This window comes from Pleurodeles waltl, chromosome 3_1 (assembly GCF_031143425.1).
Source record: "Pleurodeles waltl isolate 20211129_DDA chromosome 3_1, aPleWal1.hap1.20221129, whole genome shotgun sequence".
In the NCBI taxonomy this organism is placed as follows: Eukaryota; Metazoa; Chordata; class Amphibia; order Caudata; family Salamandridae; genus Pleurodeles; species Pleurodeles waltl.
Genome location: NC_090440.1, coordinates 483,761,055 through 483,783,453, shown reverse-complemented (window position 1 = coordinate 483,783,453; position 22,399 = coordinate 483,761,055). Strand labels below are relative to the sequence as shown.

Sequence of the window (22,399 nt, the reverse complement as noted above, 5' to 3'; positions counted from 1 at the left end):
TTGACCAACAGGATGCAGGAAGCCATGAGTCCCAGCAGCCTCAAAGTCTGTCTCACTGAGACCCAGGATAGAGGCCGAAACATCGGAATCATAACCTGAATATCCTGAACCCGCTGATCAGGAGGATAAGCCCGATACTGCACTGTGTCCAGAACAGCTCCGATGAAAGAGAGCTTCTGAGAGGGAGTCAGGTGTGACTTCGGCACATTTATAGTGATCCCCAGCGAATGCAAGAGGTCCGCCGTCATCTGGAGGTGGGTGACGAGAGCCTGGGGCATAGGAGCCTTCAACAGCCAATCGTCCAGGTAGGGGAAGACTGAAATCCCTGACCTGCGCAAATGAGCTGCCACCACCGCCATCACCTTTGTGAACACCCGAGGGGCACTGGTGAGACCGAAAGGAAGCACGGTAAACTGAAAGTGCTCGTGGCCCACCTTGAAACGCAGGTAACGCCTGTGGCTTGGCAGGATAGGAATATGGAAATACGCATCCTGCAAATCCAATGCTACCATCCAGTCTCCTTGGTCTAGGGCAGACAAAACCTGAGCAAGAGTGAGCATCTTGAATTTCTCCTTCTTGAGGAAGAGATTGACGTCCCTTAAATCCAAAATAGGGCGAAGGCCTTTGTTCTTTTTGGGAATAAGAAAGTAGCGGGAATAACAACCACTGCCTACTTCTGATATCGGGACTCTTTCTATGGCTCCCTTGGCCAAGAGAGCCGTAACTTCCTCGCAGAGCAAAGCTAGATGGTCCACCATCAGCCATTCCTTTGTCGGAGGGAAAGACTGGAAGGGAAGGGAATAGCCCTTCCGTATGATCTGCAGGACCCACTTGTCTGTGGTGATGGAAAGCCAGTGAGGGGGATGAAAACGAATCCTCCCTCAAACTGGACGGACGTAATCCCGCAGAACCACACTAGGAGGGCTTGGCGCAGTGGAGGGGGGCTGTGTGGCGGCCGACCTCTGGCCAGACCCTCTGGGTCTGATGGTACCACGACCACGTCCTCTTCCGGGATGCTGTGAAGCCTGAGGACGGTGGCTAAACTGTGGCTGGCGTGGTACCACGCCACTCTCGAAGCCTCGGAAGGGGCAAAGACAGACTGCTGTCGTGCCAGCGCTGAAAGGCCCAAGGATCTGGCCGTGGCTCGAGAATCCCTGAACCGCTCAAGCGCGGAGTCTGCCTTTTCGCCAAAAAGGCGAGAGCCATCAAAGGGCATGTTCATCAAGCTGGACTGGACATCCCCTGAAAAACCAGTAGAACGTAGCCAGGCGTGGTGACGTAGGGCCACTGACGATGAAATCGCTCTGCCCAGCGAGTCAGTGGTATCCAAGCCACACCGGATTGTAAACTTGGCTGCATCTCTCCCATCCTTTACAGCCTGGGTGAGAGTGTCCCGTACGCCCTCCGGGACCTGGGGCAGCACTTGAGCCACTGTATCCCATAAAGTATGGGAATAACGGCCCAATAGGCAAGAGGTGTTTACAGACCTCAATGCCAGGCTGGAGGAAGAAAACATCATCTTCCCAAGCTGATCCAGCCTCTTGGATTCCCTATCTGGAGGAGCGGAAGGGAAGGCACCATGGGAAGTAGAGGCTTGGACAACCAAGCTCTCAGGAGTGGGGTGTTGTGTCAGGAAACTAGGGTCGCTGGGAGTGGGTCTATGGCGGCGGCTGACTGTCCTATTCACAGGAGCCCCTGTGCTGGGTTTGGACCACGTACCCAGAAGGACGTCTGTAAGAGCCTCATTGAAGGGCAACAACGGCTCCGATGTTGACACCCCCGGCTGAAGCACTTCTGTCAGGATATTCGTCCTGACTGGCACCATAGGCAAATCTAGGTCCAAGACCTCAGCTGCCCTACGCACCACCATAGCGAAAGAAGCCCCCTCCTCAGTAGCCACATTAGGAGGAGAGAGCATACCAGTATCTGGAGATGTGTCCAGTCCACTGGCCTCCCCTAGATCCTCATACCAGTCCTGTTGCAATCCTGATTCTAAAGGGTCCTCAGACCCCTCCCATTCCTCTCCTGCGTCTGGCTGTTCCAAATAATGCTCAGACAATGATCTGGGCCGAATCGGCTCCGTCGAAGTCGGAGTCAACGTCGTACGACGTCGCTCCGGATCATCCGGAATAAGGATGGGGCTGCCACCAGTGTCGAATCGTCGATGTCGGACCCGGCGCCGAAGGAGGTTGACTGTGAGAGACCGGCGCCGGTCCAGATCTGTTATCGGATCCTGAGGTCCCCAACGGCGCCGAAGCCGCCGGCGTCAAAGCCGGAGGGGACCCTGCGGGGTGCGAAGACCCACCCGAGGGTACAGCCCGCTAAAAGACGAGACACATGGCCTCGTAGAATTATTTTATTTGAGCAGGGGTCGATCCGGTCCCCGGAAAGGGGGGAAGACGCGGATTCGACCCTGGCGACGGCTCTGCAGAACCGCGCTCGGAACGTCGACGTTCCCTAGACGCCTCATCGGTCGACGGGCGTGGTGAAGACGAAGTCCGCTTGGACTTCTTCTTCTTCTTCTTGTGTCTCTTACCTTCCGATGACCTCGAATGTGAGGAAGAGGACTTGGGGCTCCGGGAGCGGTGTCGCGACCTCCTCCTACTGCAAGACCGTGACCTCCGCGGAGTCGCGCCGACCGAAGACGAATGTCGTGCCGCAAGAAGCTTAAGGGATCTTTCCCTCAAGGCCTTCGACGCCATAGCCCGACAATCGGAGCACGAGGTGGAATCGTGGTCCTTGTCCAGGCACCAAAGACAAACTTGGTGCTGATCCGTCACCGACTTGGTGCGATGACACGCACCACACGGCTTGAATCCTGTCTTTCTCGAAGACATGACTCCAAACAGCCAAAAAAGCATTGACAAACCGGCGAAGCAGGGTAGCTCTTTCCAAAACTGAGCTTAACCGGCGCGGAAGGAAAAGAACTGACGTACGCGCGCCGAGACGGCGTCTATATAGACAACCGTGACGTCATGGGTGGCTCCAACGACGCTGACGACGCACGCGAAGCTGGTCGACGCACGCGGATCCGAACGATGACGTCAGACGGCGCGCACGCCGGGTACTGCTCAGAAAAAACTCCGGATTCGAAGCTGACGCCAGGGAATTCTAAGGTAAGGATGCTGCAGCTAGAAGTCTCTATCAGATAAAGACTTACATATTTTCCTGTAATGCACTTCTCGCATTTCCTACGTATATGACCCATGCGGAGTTGTACTCCAGATATTCTTCTCTGTTATTTTCCAGAACTTTGTATGGAATGTATATTGTGTTCACTGTGTATGAAGACTGTATAATCTGTTGGTCATGCTCCCATTGTATACTTCTGCTTGAGTTTTACACAAGCGCAAACATTTTTTACTTACTTGTGAGGCGTCTGTGCCCGTGGATTTTGTGTGTGCCACTTACAACGTTTGTGTTCAACTTTTATTTTCTGGGTTTCGGTCTATCTAGGTATCTACTTTTCACCATGCAAATCCATTATTTTCCTATATTTTCTAAAACATTCCGCTTAGATATATGTGCATTCACACACTGGTGACTCTTTTTGTAACCTTCTCCAAAATGGCACCCACATTTAACAAACACTATCCTCCTTCGTTGTAGTCCTCCTTCTATTTCTGTGCTCGTTCGCCTTTTAAGGAGCTACCTGTGAACGAGTTGTTATCATGCAACTCACCAGCGCCTATCGTCACGGCATTATCTCCCAGTAACCGGTAAGAACCAAATCTTCGGCTATTCATTCGCCTGTTTCCTTTTGCCACGCTGCAAACTTGCTGGTTACAATTATCGACACGCACGTTACCGCCCCCAGTAACGTTGTGTTTAGCAGCGCTATAAACTTGATGGTTACAACTTTCGACACACGTGTTACCGTCCCCCGTAACGTTGTGTTTACATTATGATGGACATGAGCATGTCTTTCCTTACTGTAGCGGTGCACTTTAGTTTTTTTGTTTTTGTTTTTTTAACTTTTGTTTTCTCCGCATATTGGCCTAGATACTAAGCAGTAGTTTTTGTATATTTTTTTTCCCCCCGTCACACGATGCGGTATGCCAAGCATTACTGTGACGGGTATTTAATCATTACAGTTTTGGACGTGGTCCCATGTTATTTATTTTCCACTTCCCAAACCCTGGCCATTCACATTCACCATGCAATCTATGCTAACGTTTCGAGTTGTTTTGGTTGGTTCGTACACACGATTGTCCAACCGGTTTCATCCACCTTGCAGATGGTTCTTTTATGAGATCCCCACCTCTCTATTCACCGCTGTTTTTCATTAACCTCGGTGCTGGGAATCGCCGTCAATCTATTTGTCGTTTCATTTTTGCTCCCCCCTTAGGCTTATCAGGGCCAGTTTTTACTTCTAATATTTGGATGTCATTGGACACCTCTGACGCCGAAACCATGCACGCTCGGAAAGGAACTCCTTTTCTCAATACCTACTTTTGTTCATCTTTTCATCTCTAAGGTACCTGATTTACTGTATGTTTTGACTTTATACACATCCTCACATTATATGGCTCCCTGGGTGTATATAATTGTTTATTCACTTTTTGGTGTCTTTTTCACGTATGGGCTGCTTGCTGGACTTGTCACTTGCCTTTTGTCACACTAGTGCATACTTAATATACTGCATCAGGCTGCTTTATCTTGAGTGTGTTTGCACTTTTTCTTGATTTCACACACTGCACATCATTCTTGTGTTCTTTGCTTTTACACGCACCGTGCGTATCCCGTTACTTTTGTACATATTATTTTTGTTTATATATTCACAAAAGTTTGTTATTCTGGTTATGTATTCACATCTGGGTCTATGCTCTAGTTTCTAGCTTTAACAGATCGTGTTTGTATATCTATCTCTAACTAGTCATGGTCCTATTATTATACCAATATGTATATGTTGTCCATCTATCCCACAGCCTTGATAAAGTCTAGGAGACGAAACACGTGTCCGCTGCTGGCTGTATTTTGGATTGATTGTGATACATGTGGTCTTTGACCTGAATATTGACCACACCTATTCATCAGTTAATAAATGTCTAGTTTCATCCGTGTTTTAGACTTCGACTGTGATTGAACGACCACTTGGATCAACCACACAGAACTGTTTTCGGTGTGCCCTGGCCTTTTTTCATATATTCTACGTAACCACTGACTATTCCCCAATCATTGGTTTTTTGGACACCTTGGGTGGTTGGTGCCCTGCCGGGTTGGCACCCATCTCATTTCCATTACTTGATGTGCTAAAGGACTGCTGTTTATGGACATTGTACCAATACATCTGTTGATGTGCGAGCATTGTGGCATTTTCCACCTGTTTCTTCTTGTGTTGTACTCTCCCCACTGCTGAAAGCGACCTTGCAGCACCTCTAAATGGAGATGCCATTTGTGATTTGCTAGACACAGTCAGCTGAGTTTGTCTGCTCTGGCGTTCAGAGAAGCTTCCGGGAGATGAACCACCAGAGAAATGCACTGACATTAGAAACATGCCAAGAGAAGCTCGGCCTCTCAACAAAGGGTTCACAACCCTCACCCAACCCTGTTTGTTGCAGTACAACATGGCGGTGGTGTCGTCTATAAACACCTCCACCAGCCTTCCCTTGAACTAAGGAAGAAATGCCAAGTGAATCGCCTGGAGCTTCAACAAGTTGATGTGCAGCTCATACTCTGCCAGAAATCAGAGTCCTCTGACCACCACCACTCCTAGTTGGCCACGTCAGACCAGGATTGACCCATCTATCACAACAATCAGCTCTGGATGGGGAAGGGAAACAGGTCTGCCACTGACCTAATCGTGGTTCATTATATTTTTTGCAGTTCCTTCTGACATCTGGACCATGTCGGAGAGATTCCCCTAATGCTGTGGCCACTGGGAAGTTAGGTCCTACAACAGAGCCTGCATATTCTAATGGGCATGAGTAACTAGCAGGATGTAGGAGGCCATGGGGCCCAACAGCCTCAGTCAGTCTCACAGAAATTCAGGATAGAAACTGAATCATCGGAATCATAGCCTGAATATCCTGGACTCGATGCTTGGGAGGATAGGCCAGAACCCGCACTGTGTCCAGAACGGCTGCGATGAAAGGTAGCACCTCAGAGGGAGTCAGGGGCGACTTCATTGATAGCGAACCCCAGCAAATGCAGAAGGTTCATTGTAGTCTGAAGGTGGGAGATGACTGTTTGGGGTAAGCCCACCTTCAACCGCCAACTGTCGAGGTAGGGGAAGACTAGAACATTCAACTTCCGCAGATCAACTGCAACCACTGTCATCACTTCCGTGAGCACTCGAGGGGTGCTGGTAAGGCCAAAGGGGAGCACAAGTGCTCTTGACTCACTGTGAACCTCAGGTAAAGTCTGTGGGCAGGCAGGGCAGGAATTTAGAAATATGCGCCCTGCATGTCCAACACCATCGTCCAGTCTACTAGCTCCAGGGCAGATAGAACTTGGGCAAGCATTTTGAACTTTTCCTTTTCAAGAAGAGACTAAGAAGGTGCAGATTCAGGATAGAACAAAGTCCTCCGACCTTCTTTGGCACCATAAAGTTGTGGGAATACCAACTGCAACCCACTTTTGATGCAGGCACCTTCTCTATGGCTCCCTTGGCCAAGACAGCCTGCACTTTTGTGACCAAGTAAGGAGGTGGTGACCACCATAATGCTCAGGGATATGCCCAGATGAGGGTCCCTTGCTCACTGTCCCACTGGATTCAAGCTAGCCTGGCTGATGAGGGGTGATAACCCAAAACCGATCTCAGGATGCTTGTTTCTGCTCCAGGGAGGACCTGGCCTGGCAGTTCGGGCTGGACTGTTCCCATGGGAGCAGGGTCAAGACTGATTTTTCTTGTTGCAAATAGATCTATCTCTAGTGTTCCCCACTTTTGAAAGTACTTTTGAAGTACTTGGGAGTGAATCTCCCATTTGTGTGTTTGTTCGTGATTTCTGCTTAGGAGATCTACCAGCTGACTGTCTATCCCTGGAATGTATTGTGCTAATAGATGAATGTGATTGTGAATTGTCCATTTCCATATTGTTTGGGCTAGTAGGGACAGTTGAGATTAATGTGGCCCGCCCTGTTTGTTGAGGTAATGCATGGTTGTCATGTTGTCTGTTTTTATGAGAACAGTCTTCTGTTTGAGAAGAGGTTGAAATGCTTTTAGAGCAAGAAATACAGCTAATAGTTCTAGGTGGTTTATGTGAAGCTGTTTCTTTTCGGCATCCCATTGCCCTTGAATGGTCCAATTGTTGAAGTGAGCTCCCCAACCGATCATTGATGCGTCTGTTGTGATTATGGTCTGTGGCACAGGGTCTTGGAATGACAGCCCCGTTATTAGATTGGTGCAATTCCACCATTGAAGGGACATATGTGTTTGGTGGTCCATCAACACTAGATCTTGAAGTTGACCGTGTGCCTGAGACCATTGTTGTGAGAGGCACTGTTGTAAGGGCCTCATGTTTAGTCTTGCATGTGGAACTACGGCTATGCAAGATGCCATCATTCCTAGAATGATGATAAATCTTACAGTATATTGTTGATTTGGCTATATGTGTGGTATGAGATTTTGGAAAGCTTGTATCCTTTGTGTATTTGGATAAGCTAGGGCTTTCTGAGTATTTAGGATAGCACCTACGTAAGGTTGTACTTGTGCTGGTTGAAGATGTGATTTTTGGTAATTGAGAGTAAACCCTAGTGTATGCAATGTTTCTATCACATAATGATTGAGGGGAGAACGAGTCAGGTTGTTATGGACAATACCACCACTGTGTCCTACTGCAACAAACAGGGCAGAGTGGGGCCAAGGGTTTGTACCAGGAAGCCTTGCACCTCTGGAACTGGCTGAATCATTGGGACACTCCGTGGTTTTGCAGTACCTGTTCTTTAAACAGGGCAGACAAACTTAACTGGTGTTGCCTAGCGGAATATGAAAAGGCTGCTGCACTCAAAGGAGGCACAGGGAGTTTTCCAGTTATGGAGAGAACCCTGGCTCAGTCTTTTCACCACCTCAGAGAATGTGCAGTGTTCAAGCTTTTGAACATTGGAGTTTGCACTCTAGTTCTTACTCTGAGATGCCTTTCACCTGGACTGGGCCTTGGGACTCCTGTATGCCTTCCCACTTCTGCCTCTCCTGCCCAAGGTTTTGAAGTTGATCAGGAACAATGGGGCAAGAATTGTTGTGTCTCTGGAATGGGTGAGGAGAGTGTTGTACCCAGAAATTCGGCCATGAACATCTTTCCTCCAATCTGGCTGTCTCTTTGGGAGGACCGCTTGTGACAGCAGCAGGGCAGGGTCCTACACCGAGCCTCTACAAGATACACTTCCATACTTGGAAATTGAGCAGCGACACTTAACAGATTTTGATTTCCCTTCCAAAGTAATTAGTCATCTTGGCAGCTAGGTTTCCCTCAACTAAAATGACCTATGCATGAAATTCGGAGAAGTTTGTTGTCTGGTTTTCTTACCAAAATATCCCCTATATAACCTTAAACATTGTAAGTGCAGGGTAGCCATAAAGAGTATATGGTCTGGGAGTTTGTCAAACACGAACTCCACAGTTCCATAATGGCTACACTGAAATCTAGGAAGTTTGGTATCAAACTTCTCAGCACAATAAATGCACACTGATGCCAGTGTGGAATTTGTTGTAAAATGCACCCATAGGGCATCTTAGAGATGCCTCCTGCATACCAGTCCAACTCCTAGTGCTAGGCTGACCAGTTTCTGCCAGCCTGCCAGAACCAGATAAGTTGCTGGCCACATGGGGAGAATGCCTTTGTCACTTTGTGGCCAGGAACAAAGCCTGCACTGGGTTGAGGTGCTTCTCACCTTCCCCTGCAGGAACTTTAACACCTGGCGGTGAGCCTCAGAGGCTCATGCCTGTTGCTACAGCACCCCAGGGCACTCCAGCTAGTGGAGATGTCCGCCCCCCGGACACAGCCCCCACTTTTGGCGGCAAGTCCGGGGAGATAATGAGAAAAACAAGGAAGTCACCCTCTCAACCAGGTTCACCCCTAAGGTGACCAGAGATGAGGTGACCCCTGCTTTAGGAAATCCTCCATCTTGTTTTGGAGGATTTAGCCCAGTAGGGATAGGTCTGTGCTCCCCTCCCCAAAGGGAGGAAGCACAAGGAGGGTGTAGCCACCCTCAACGACAGTAGCTACTGCCCCGTGACCCTAACACACCCCTAAATTCAGTATTTAGGGGCGACCCTGAACCCAGGATTTCAGATTCCTGACGACCTACAAAGAAGAAGGACTGCAGACCTGAAAACCCCACAGAGAATAAGGAAGACGACAACTGCTTTGGCCCCAGCCCTACTGGCCTGTCTCCAACGGCAAAGAACCTTTACCAGAGACGCATCGTGCGGGCCCAGCGACCTCTGCCAACTCAGAGGACTGCCCTGCAACTACAAACTCCTGTGGACAGCGTCCCTGTCTAAACAACCAGGAAGAAACCATCTTTAAAGAGACTCTCGTCTCAATCCAGAAGCGTGAGTCCCCACCACTCTGCACCCGATGCCCCTGGCGTGTGTCCAGAGAAACCACACTCGCAGCGAGGACTCCCAGGCAACTCCAATGACGTGTCCACCCTGAGCCAACCTCTCTGCACCCCCACAACGATGCCTGCAGAGGGAATCCCGAAGACCCACCTGAGCGTGACTGCCTGGTAAAAAGAAACAAGACGCCTGGAAGAAGCACTGAACCCGTAGCCCCCAGGCCTTGAAGAACCAACTACTGCTGCAGTAGTGACCAGCAGATGGCCCTCACCCTTGCCCAGTCGGTAGCTGGCCCGAGAAGCCCCACTGTGCCATGCCTGCAACGTCTGAGTGACCCCCCGGGTCCCTCTCTTGATTTCAATTACAAACCAGACGCCTTGTTTGCCCACTGCACCCGGCCGCTCCTGTGCCGCTGAGGGTGTATTTTGTGTGCCTACTTGGGACCCCCCCAGTGCTCTACAATGTTATTTGGTCCCCTCTTTGACCTCTGTGCCTGACCGGCCCTTTGTTGCTGGTGCTGGGTGTTTGGGGTTGACCTGAACCTCCAACGGTCGGCTGTCATGCCCCAGAGACTGCACTTGTAAGTGCTTTACTTACCTCAAAAACTAACCTGTACTTACCTCCCCCAGGAACTGTTGAATTTTGCAGTGTCCACTTTTAAAATAGCTTATTACCATTTTATGCCAAACAGTGTACATTACTGTTTTGATCCAAAGTTCTATCTATATCTATGCAAAGTACCTTACATTCAATGTATTTACCTGCAATTTGAATCTTGTGGTTCTAAAATAAATTTTGAAAACAATATTTTTCTATACAAAAAACCTCCTGGCTTGGAGTTAAGTCATTGATTGTGTGTTCCCATTTATTGCCTGTGTGTGTACAACAAATGCTTAACACTACTCTCTGATAAGCCTAACTGCTCAACCACACTACCACAAATAGAGCATCAGTATTATCTATTATTGCCTCTGTCAAGCCTCTTGGGAAACCCCTGGACTCTGTAGACACTATCTCTCACTTTGAGATAGTAAATACAGAGCCAGCTTCCTACATCATGGGATTCTGTGTCCCCGGCCATCCATCGGTTGAACAGCATGGGTGGCACGATGACTGGGAAAGGGGCGCATCAGGGAGCCCCTTGCGAAAGGTGGACTGCTGGGGATGTGGGCAGTCAAAAAGGGGCCGAGCCGTAGCCCAGGAGTCCTTGAAACTCTCATGCCCTGAGTCCACCTTGTCTCCAAAGAGACGGCTGCATCAAAGGGCATGTCCATAAAGGTCTGTTGGACATCCCCTGAGAAACCAGATGTCCTCAACCAGGCATGGCGCCTCAAGGCCACCGTCGACACAATCGATCCACCTAAAGAGATGGTCGTTTCAAGCCCACACTGAATAGTGAACTTCGCTGTGTCTCTCCCATCAACAACTACTTGGGAGATGATAGTCCGGGCATCCTCCGGTATCTGCAGCAAGATGTGCGTGACAAGGAGTGAGTATAATTGCTTAAAAGGCATGCTGTGTTCACTGTTAGCAACACCAGACTGGAGGAAGAAATCAACTTCTTCCCAAGTTGGTCCAGTCTCTTTGATTCCCAATCGGGAGGTCCGGAGGGAAATGCGACGGATGAAGAGGATGCCTGGATAACAATGCTCTCAGGCGTGGGGTGTTGGGACAGGAATTTAGGGTCGTTAAGGGCAGGCCGATGGCGACAAGCGATTGTCCTCTTCACAGGAGCCCCTGTGCTGGCTCTGGACCAAGTACCCAGAAGGACATCAGTGAGGGTTTCATTGAAAGGAAGAAGAGGCTCAGATGTGGAAGTCCCTGGTTGAAGCACCTCCGTCAGGAGATTAGACCTGACTTCAACAGTAGGCAGCTCGAGTCCAAAGACCTCAGCCGCCCTACTGACCACCTTAGAATAAGTGGCTCCCTCCGCCATAGCCATGGTAAAAGGAGAAAGCATGCCTGTGTCTGGAGAAGTATCCAGACCACTGGCTTGGCCCAATTCCTGTGCCCAGTCCATATTTGGGTTGTCCTGGTATTCATAAGAGAATAGGGACCCCTCCAATCCTTCCCCGTATTCATACCCATAAGAATAAGGGTCTGAATCCAACATGGGGTGAAGAGACCCCATCAATGACAAGGGCGGCTTCGGCCGACGTCGCTCTGAGTCGTCGGGGATTACGATCGGGTCATGGTTGAACATGGCCTCAACTGACGTCGTGAGTGTCGACTGTCGAACCGGCGCCGGGAAAGGTCTCAAAGGTACGACCGGCATCAGCACAGATCTGGTAGCAGATCCAGAGGGGACCTCGGTGGCCAGGGCTGGAGCCACCAGTGCGGAACTCGAAGGGCCCCTAGCTGAACCCCCAGAGCCCAAAGGCACTGAAGAGGGGTCGGACTACCCAAAAATGAGAGGCATGACCTCACAGAATTCTTTCAATTGGGTAGGCTTTGAGGATGGAGGCCTAAAGCGTCAACGCTCCTCCTGATTTGCATCAGCTGAGAAAAGGGGTAAAGTCGAAGGATGCATAGCCTTCTTCGACTTCTTCTTCTTACCTGAGTGACCTGACGTGAAGAATGAGTAGTAGTGGTGACTCTGCGAGCAGTCACGAGACCTTCCTCTTGAGCGAGACCGGGAACGATGCAGAGTCGAGCACCGGGCTACCATAAACTTGAGGGAGAGGTCCCTCAAGGCCTTCGGGTGCATGGCCCCGCACTTAAAGTACGATTTTGGGTCGTGGTCGCGCTCTAGGAACCACAAACAGACCGGGTGCAGATCAATCTCTGACATCATGCAGGGACTGGCCTTGCAAGGCTTGAAACCGGTCTGCGGGGACATCCTCAACGCACCAAAAACGTTACCAAAAAACTCGCTAAAATTGTTGAAGTCGGTCAAACATTTACCTAGGGTAGCTCCCTCCGGATCAGCACGTGGCGTGGAAAGAAAAGAACTGACGTCACCATGCTGAGACTGCGTCTATATATGACTCCCTAAGTCATCAGACGACCACGACACCAGCGACTCACGCGGAGTAGACTGACACCACCCAATGACGTGCAAGGATACTGCTCTAAGAAAAATCTCCCGATCCAGTCTGACACCTGAGGGAAATTCTAAGGTAAGGAATCCGCTGCTAGAAGTCTCTACCAGACAGCAATAACCATTGGTAAAAGCGATAGTGAGGGACCTAGGGGAGGGCCAAACTATATACTAAAAAAGTGGAATGTGAAAGGCAGTCCCCCACTCAAGGAAGTGGAATCAGTGGAGGGGAGCTGGAAGAACTAGGAACCCCTAGACATGAGCCCCAGAGTGACCCCCCAGCGACCAAAACAGCAGAGGTAAGTAACTGGTTTTCCCCAAAACCAACTGGAGGACTTTGGAAAAGGATTATGCTAGACCAAACCAAGACTGGAAAAACCCAAAGGTGGATCCTGACAGAAGAGGACCTGCAAAGGAGGAGTATCAACTCCAGTTCGAGTTTGAGTGCCTGGCTGTGCCGGGAACCACTACCCACCCTTCTGTAGATGCAGGACCATGTCGACTGGGGACAAAGGTCAGCACAGTGCAGCACAGAAGCTGAAGAGAAGCCCCAGAAGTGATGGAAGTGATGTCCCACGTCAGCGGTCGTGATGCAGTTGGGCCAGTGGTGCTGGAAAACCACCATCAAGCCTTGGCAAATGCAAGAGATGGAGAAGAAGGTTTTGCAAGGATGAAGAGGACCAGCAAGGTTCAGGGGAGTCCGGGGTGACCCTAAGCAACTGGAAGAGTCACATGAAGAGGAGGCAGCCCCTACAGGCAACCCACTGGCAGCAGGCACAGTGAGGCCCACTCATCACACCTGAAAAGGAGTACCACGTCACTGGAGCAGTACACAGGAGATTGTGCTTTGCCAGAGCTACACGGAGCCTGAAGGAACAAGGATAGCTTAGTAGCTGCAAGAGTCGCGGTGCACATGGGTACTGTCCTGCAGGGAGAGGCAACGGCTTACCGTCCCCAAAGTTGGGTAGCTGGTAAAGAGGACCAAGAGAACCACTGCAAAACAAAACCTGCGATGCAGGATACAGGCAGCTCCGGAGGAGAGAAGATCCAAACAGCAGGTTGTTGTTGCAGTTGGTGCCTGCGGATGCAGGGGAGTGACTCCTACACTCCAAGGGAGATTCCTTCTTACTTCTTGTGCAGGCTGAAGACTCATCACCCTCAGAGGATGCATAGCCAGGGAAATGTTGCAGTTGCTGGAAGGAGCCAAAGAAACAATGTTGCAAAGTGGAGTTGTCACTGATGTTGCAGATTGTCGGTTCCTGGAGGGTCCAGTTGCAGTCACAGTAGCCAGAAGATGAAATAAACGATGCAGAGGAGTCCTGCTGGAATCTTGGACCACCCACCCAAGAGGGAGACGATAAATAGTCCAGGAAGGGGGATTGGTAACCTAGCAGGGGGACCACCTATCAGGAGGGGGCTGTGATGTCACCTACCTGACATGGCCACTCACATGCTCCCAGGGGCCTCTGCCTACCTTTGATTCAAAATGGCAGAATCAAGTGGCCACCTGGAGGAGCTCTGGGCACCACCCATGGGGAGGTCATGGGCAGGGGAGTGGTCACTCCTCTTTCCTTTGTCCAGTTTCATGCCAGAGCAGAGACCAGGGGTCCCTGGAGTGGTGCAAACCGGTTTATGCAAGGAGGGCACCAAATGTGCCCCTCAAAGCATACCAGTGGCTTTGGGAGGCTACCACTTCCAAACCATGTAACACCTATTTGCAAAGGAGAGGCTGTTACCTCCCTCTCTCACATGAAATGCTTTGTTCTGCCTTCCTCTGCCTGAGCTAGTCAAGCAGCAGGAGGGCAGAAACCTGTCTGAGTGGTTGCAGCAGTGCGGGCTGCCTGGAAAACCCCAGAAGACTAGTAGGAGCAATGTTGGGGGCCCTCTAAGGAACCCCCAGAGTGCATGGAATCATACAACCAACATTGGCAACAATATTAGAGTATGATTCTGACATGATTAATACCAAACATGCTTAGGTTCAGAGTTACTATTATGCAGCTGGACCCAGGTAGTGATCTGTGTCCAGTACACAGGTAAAATGGCTTCCCCGCACTTACGAAGTCCAGTGTAATATAGCTGGAGTTCTAGGGGTACATCTGCTCATGCAGTGGTGCCCTCACACACAGGTACCTGCAGCCTGCCCTCTGGGTTAAGAGGGCCTACCATAGGGGTGACTTACAGTGACCTGTAGTGAAAGGATGCATACGCCTCTTCACGCAGACTGCAATGGCAGGCCTGCAGACACATTTTGCATGTGCTCCCATGGGTGGCACAATACATGCTGCAGCCCACGGGGAACCCCTGGTGCCCCAATGCACTGGGCACCTAAGTACCATATACTAGGGACTTATATGGGGGCACCAGTATGCCAGTTGTGGTGTGTGCAAAGTCCCAAGTAACCACATTTAGAGGGAGAGAGCACAATCACTGGGGTCCTAGTTAGCAGGATCCCAGTCAAAACAGTCAAAACACACTGACAGCAGGCAAATAGTGGGGTTACTCATGCCAAAAAGAGGGTACTTTCCTACAAATCTTAGATCGCCTCAATGTTTAGACAGCTAGTAGCAATGTACCAAATTATTTATCTAAAAAAAAGTGATGTACAGCAATTCAGGTGCATACATAATCTTAGACATAACACAGGCAAAGCAAACACCCAATTTTTTTCTCAATTCATCCACGTTCCCCACTGAGATGACTTACGGTGCTGAATGTCTCCTGGTCAAGTTCATCTTCCTCCTCCTCTCCTATCGGAATCGGGTCATTTCCTGCAGTAATATGGACAGGGCCCTGAGATTTCTTTGCTTTACTTCCAGGCTTTGCCTCTCGTTTGACCTTTAGATAGCATTAATTTTTTTGTAAGAATGAATACCGCCTGTAATATGATGTATTTATTTCATATAGATACATCTCCATTGCAAGCAATTAACTTAAATAAATATGAATATCATCAAACATATGAATATCATGTATGACATTTGAACAGGTGTAACTAAGGAAACGTTACTTGCGTGTATCTTTATTCATGTATTTACTAAACAACTTAAAGAAAGTGGCATATAGAGATTACACTCTAAGAATAGAGAAAAAAACTCTATAGCAGAAGGCACCAAAAGCAGTTTGGAAAAGAGATGAGTGGAAGATTCTTAAACAAATACAAAACTTAAAATGAGCCATATATTTTTTTAATCCAGTATGGGGTTTTGACTACAACACAACGCTGATCAAAGGCACATGCATTGGATGCTTTTACTTGATGTTGGAGGGCCATTCAGTGGAGGAAGACCTTCACACTAAGAATAATTTTGCTTAGATAGTTTGATTCACAGTATGCACATAGTGCAAAGCAAGTGGAAAAAGCCAACCAGCATTTTAAAAACTGCTAATACATACTTATTGTTATTCCACAATTGCCTGTAAGTGATGCCACTGAACTAAACAGCACAAAGAAACAGTGCAGTGCAAGAAATAATTTATATTTTACAGCATTTACAATGATAATTCTATATTTATATAATTATGTAGCTTATTGCTAAAGAAGAAGTTACTTACCATTGGCAACAATTTATCTGGTAGAGACATATTCTAGTTGCAGATTCCACACCTTAGAATTTCCCCCAGACGTCAGACTGGATCTGGAGATTTTTTCTTTGAGCAGTACTCTTGCGAGCTGTCAGGTGGCATCAATAGACTCCACGTCCGTCTTTGGTGTCATGTTTGCTGTGATGACGTCGCAGTCGTATATATGTGCCACACCGGCGCGCTGACGTCAATATGTTTTCAAGACCCTCCCCGCCAGTAGCGCTGAGCCATGAAGAACACTGAGAATGGTGGGCCAGAAATAGGCCATGAAAGGGAAATCCCGGTCCCTAGAAATCAGTTTGCATTGCGGGAAGGATGGCGGGGTCGGTAAGGAAACTGCAACTAGAATATATGTCTTTACCACATAAATCGTTACCAAAGGTAAGTAACTTGTTCCTCTGATAAAGACATCTAGTTGCAGATTCGTTACCTTGGAATAGATACCCAAGCAATACCATCCTCGGAGGTGGGCTGCGAACCAAGATCCTACTAGAAAGTCCTGCAGGACCGAATGACCAAAGTAGCTGTCTCTGCGGACCTGACTGTCCAGGTAGTATTGTTTTGTGAAAGTGTGCAGGGATGCTCATGTTGCTGACTGTCAGATGTCCTGGACAGGAACTCTGTGCACTAACGCTGTGGTGGCAGCAGTTGCTCTAGTGGAGTGAGCACACAAGCCCTCAGAGGGTTGCTTCTTTGCCAGAGAGTAGCACATTTTGATGCAGAACACCACTCATCACAAGATGGTTCGCTTCTGCACCGCCCGCCCTTTCTTCACACCCACATATCCTATAAAGAGTTGATCATCCACCCGGAAAACTTCAGTACGAATGAAGTAGAACACTAACACTCTTTTTGGATCCAGATGGGGAGTCTCTCCTCTTCATGAGAGGGATGTAGGGGTGCGTAAAAAGTAGTCAAAGTGATGGACTGGCCTACAAGAAAAGGCTTAACAAATTTAGGAAGAAATAAGGCCCTGGTACTAAACACAAATTTGTCAGGATGGATAGATAAAAATGGAGGCTTTGAAGAAAGAGCTTTAAGCTCACTCACTCTGCCAACAGAGGTGATGACAATCAGGAAAGCAGTTTTTAATGTGAGGAGCTGCAAGGGACAATTGTGAAGTGGCTAAAAAGGAGCACACATAAGGTAGGTAAGCACCAGATTCAAATCCCATGGAGGCATACTGAACAGGGTCAGAGGAAACAAATGGGTGAGTTCTTTAGTAACATCCCAACAGTGGGAGACTTGAGTAAGGAAGGTTGGTCTGTGTAGGCAAATGCCACTGTTGGCATGGTCACCTCCCACTTTTTGCCTAGTGTTGATGCCACCTTTGACTGGACGTGTGCTGGGACCCTGCTAACCAGGCCCCAGCACCTGTGTTCTTTACCTAAAACTGTACCTTTGTTTCCACAATTATGCCAGCCTTGGCACACAGTTAAGTCCCTGGTACCAAGGGCCCTGTGGCCAGGGAAGTTCCTAAGGGCTGCAGCATGTGTTCCTAAGGTCCCTAAGGGCTGCAGCATGTGTTATGCCACCCTCGGAGACCCCTCACAATGATTTGCAGTTTGTGAGTGCTGGTGGGGAGAAAAGACAAAGTCAAAATGGCACTCCCCTCAGAGTGCCATGCCCACAAGCCACTGCCTGTGGCATAGGTAAGTCACCCCTCTAGCAGGCATTACAGCCCTAAGGCAGGGTGCACTATACCACAGGTGAGGGCACACTGCATTAGCACCATAGCTCTACAGTGTCTAAGTCAGTTCTTAGACATTGTAAGTGCAGGGTAGCCATACTGATTATATGGTCTGGGAGTTTGTCATTACAAACTACACAGCTCCATAATGGCTACACTGAATGCTGGGAAGTTTGGTATCAAACCTCTCAGCACAATAAACCCACACTTAGGCCAATGTTAATGCACACAGAGGGCATCTTAGAGATAACCCCAGTATGTTAGCCCTACTGTGATTGACCGGTCTGTGCCAGCCTGCCACTTCCATACAAGCTTTTGACCACATAGTGGTCAGAAACAAAGCCTGTCCTGGGTGGAGGTGCTTCACACCTCCCCCTGCAGGAACTGTAACACCTGGCGGTGAGCCTCAAAGGCTCAGGCCTGATGTTACAATGCCCCAGGGCACTCCAGCTAGTGGAGATGCCTGCCCCCGGACGCAGCCCCCACTTTTGGCAGCAAGTCCGGGGAAATAATGAGAAAAACAAGGAGGAGTCACCCCCTCACTCCCTAAGGTGACCAGAGCTGAAGTGACCCCCTCCTTGGAGAATCCTCCATCTTGTCTGGGAGGATTTAGCCCAATAGGGATATGGATATGCTCCCCTCCCCGACAGGCGGGAGTACAAGGAGGGTGTAGCCACCCACAAGGACAGTAGCCATTGGATACTGCCCTGTGACCCTAACACACCCCTAAAGTTATTATTTAGGGGCGACCCTGAACCCAGGACTTCAGATTCCTGACAACCTACAAAGAAGAAGGACTGCTGACCTGAAAAACCCCGCAGAGAAGAAGGAAGACGACAACTGCTTTGGCCCCAGCCCTACCAGCCTGTCTCCTACTTCAGAGAACCTGCACAACAAACAGCAACACATCCTGCGGGCCCAGCAACCTCTGTTGACTCAGAGGACTGCTCTGCACCCAAGAAGGATCAAGAACTCCTGTAGACAGCGGACCTGTCCAACCAAGAAAGAAGAAACCATCTTTAAAGTGACTCCCACCTCACTCCAGAAGCGTGAGTCCCCAACACTCTGCACCCGACGCCCCTGGCCCGTGTCTAGAGAAACCAACTATTCAGAGAGGACCCCCAAGCAAGTCCAATGATGTGTCCACCCTTGGCTGACCTCCCTGCACCCCCACGATGACGCCTGGGAGGGAATCCCAAGGACCCGCCTGACCGCGACTGCCCGGGACAAAGATATCCGACGCCTGGAAGAAGCACTGCAACCGCAGCCCCCTAGGCCTGTGAGAAACCGAGCACCGGTGCAGCAATGACCAGCAGGTAGCCCTCACCCTTGTCCAGTCGGTGGGTTGCCCGAAGGGCCCCCCCCTGTGACCTGCCTCAGCACCTAAGTGACCCCCGGGTCCTTCCATAGAGTTCTATTGAGAACCCGACATCCTGTTGGCACACTGCACCCGGCTGCCCCGTGCCGTTGAGGGTGTGGTTTTTGTGCCTACTTGGGGCCCCTCCAGTACTCCTCCAACCCCCCTGGTCTGCCCTCTGAGAACGCAGGTACTTACCTGCCAGCAGACTGGAACCGGAGTACCCCCTATCTCCAAAGGCGCCCACGTTATTTTGGCTCCTGTTTGACCTCTGCACCTGACCGGCCCTGTGTTGCTGGTGCTGAGTGTTTGGGGTTGCCTTGAACCCCCAACAGTGGAGTACCTATACCCAGGAGATTGAACCCATAAGTGTGGTAATTAACTCAAACTGTACTGTACTTACCCCCACCTGGAACTGTTGAAAATTGCACTTTGTCCGCTTTTAAAATAGCTTTTTGCCATTTTAATGAAAACTGGGTACAATATTGAATCTATTCAAATACTCAACTATTACTATGCAAAGTACCTTTCATTTAATGTACTTACCTGCTAAATGAATCTTGTGGTTCTAAAAACAAATTAAGAAAATAATATTTTCCTATATAAAAACCTATTGGCCTGGAGTTAAGTCATTAAGTGTGTGTTTTCACTTATTGCTTGTGTGTGTACAACAAATGCTTAACACTACCCTCTGGTAAGCCTAACTGCTTAATCACACTACCACAAATAGAGCATTAGTATTATCTATTATTGCCTCTGTCAAGCCTCTTGGGGAACCCCTGGACTCTGTGCACACTATTTTTCATTTTGATATAGTATATACAGAGCCAGCTTCCTACAGTCTGGCAATGTGAGAAAGGCCGATGTGGCAGATAAGTAGCCTTTAAGGGTGCCCAAAGCAGAGCCCTGCTGGGCAAGAGAAAGGATGAACGGAAGAAACTCAGACAGAGGTGCAGAAAGAGAATCAACAGACTTGTTGGTACACCATGCCACAAATTTGTGCCAACGACGGGCATGTATTGTTTTGGTGGAGGGACACCTGGCTGCCAAGATAACCTTACATACTTCAGGCGGAAGGTTGAAAGCTGTCAACTGCCACTGCTCAATATCCAAGCAAGAAGGCAAAGACTGGACAGGTTCAGGTGAAGAACTGTCCCCTGCTGCTGCAACAGAAGATCCTCCCGAAGGGGCAGTATGATCAAAAGATCTGCGGCCATGCTCAGGAACTCGGAATACCATACTCTTCATGCTCAGTCTGGAGCCACATGGATTACTTGGGCCTGGTCGCTGCTAATCTTCTTCAGAACTCTGGACAGAAGTTGAGACAAAAAGCATTGCTGAGTGAGTACCAACTGTGAAACTACAACACGCAAAACAGCTGACATTGCATGTTCTCTGCGGAGGCTAACAGATCTAAGCAAGGCTCTCCCCACTGCTGAAAGAGGCCGTGTGCCACCTCCAGATAGAGATGGTTTTGTGATTGACTATGCATCAACGGCTGAGTTTGTCTGCTCTGGCGTTCAGAGAGCCTGTCAGTTGTTGAACCACCAGGGTTAAGCTGGTGTTCCAGCCATGTCCAGAGGCGCAGAACCTCTTGACAAAGGGTTCACGATCCCACTCCGCCCTGCTTGTTGCAGTACCACATGGCAGTGGTGTTGTCTGTGAATACTGCACCACTTTCCCTTTTAGAGAGGGAAAGAATGCTTTCAATGCATGTCTGATCACCCGGAGCCCGAAAAGATTGATGTGGAGTCCGAACTCAGCTGGAGACTAGATACCTCTGACCTCCACCTCTCCCATGTGGCCACGGCATCCCAGAAGTGATGCATCTGTCACTACTGTAAGCTATGGTGGGGAAAGGAGAGGGATCTGCCTTTGACCCAATCGTTATTCGAAAGCCACTACTGCAGATCTTGCACAGTTCCCTCCGACAGCTGGACCATGTTGGAGAGGTTTCCCTGATGCTGCGCCCTTGGAACTTCAGGTCCCACTGCAGTGCACACATATGCCACCTGGCATGTGTCACCAGCAGGATGCAAGAGGCCATTGGGCTCAGCAGCCTCTGAGTCATTCTCACCGAAATCCAGGATAGAGGCTGAAAAATCAGAATCACAGCCTGAATATCCTGGACTTACTTTTCAGGAGTATTAGCCTGAAACTGCACTGTGTCCAGAACAGCTCTGATGAAGAGTAGCATCTGAAAAGGAGTCAGGTGTGACTTCAGCATGTTTATAGTGAAACCCAGCAAGTGCAGAAGGTTTGCCGTAGTTTGAAGGTGGGAGACGACCGTATGGGGTGTGCTCGCCTTCAGCAGCCAGTCATTGAGGTAGGGGACAACTGAAACCCCTAACGTGCACAGATGAGCTGCAACCACTGCCATCACTTTCGTGAATACCCGAGGGGCGCTGGCAACGCCGAAGGGGAGAACAGTAAACTGAAAGTACTCGTGACCTACCACGAATTGCAAATGGGCAGACAGGACGGGTATACAGAAGTAAGCATCCTGGAAGTCCAATGCTACCATCCAGTCCCCAGGGTCCAAGGCAGATAGAACATGAGCCAGGGTGAGCATTTTGAACTTCTCCTTCCTAGGGCAGAGATTGAGGACATGGCAGTCTAGGATAGGGCAAAGGCCCTTGTCCTTCCTGGGCACCAGAAAGTAGCGGGGAAAAACAACCACAACCTACTTCTGGCGCACGGACCCTCTCTATTGCACCCTTGGCAAAGAGAACTGCGACTTCCTCGCAGAAAAGTGCCAAATGATCCTCCGATAAACGGTTGTGAGACGGCGGCATGGTCAGAGTTGTAGTCTCGAAGGGGAGAGAGAAGCCCCTTCTGACTATTTGCAGAACCCACCTGTCCATCGTGATGGATTCCCAGTGGGGCAGGTGATGGCGGATACTGCCTCCAAAAGAACTGGGATGGTGCGACAGACTAGGAGTGTCTGGAGGCTGCAGTGGGGGTGGGGTTGGGGTGTGGACTGGGGAGACCTTTGGCTCCCTGACCCACGAGCCCACGTCTACGGCCATGCAGAGGCTGAGTAGAATGTGCGGCTCGTGGCTGGTAGGGAAATGACACAGAAGGGAGCCGAAAAGGGGCAAAAAACGGATTGTGCTGGGCAAGGGGCAGCTGCGAGGATAAGGGACCGAGCCGTTGCCCGGGACTCCTTGAAACCTGCGAGCACCGAGTCCGCTTGGTCTCCAAAGAGACGGATGCCATTAAAGGGCA

The 22,399-nt window shown here is 49.6% G+C and overlaps 1 protein-coding gene across 2 annotated transcripts in view; it reads right to left on the bottom strand.

The window, feature by feature from the left end:
• CHD2 (chromodomain helicase DNA binding protein 2) overlaps positions 1 to 22,399 on the bottom strand; it is a 1,519,436-nt gene that overhangs the window by 176,059 nt on the left and 1,320,978 nt on the right. For both annotated transcript variants that reach the window (XM_069222751.1, XM_069222752.1), the window contains one exon: positions 15,246 to 15,377. In XM_069222751.1, the coding sequence (XP_069078852.1) occupies positions 15,246 to 15,377 (132 nt within the window). The remainder of the gene's footprint in view (positions 1 to 15,245; positions 15,378 to 22,399) is intronic.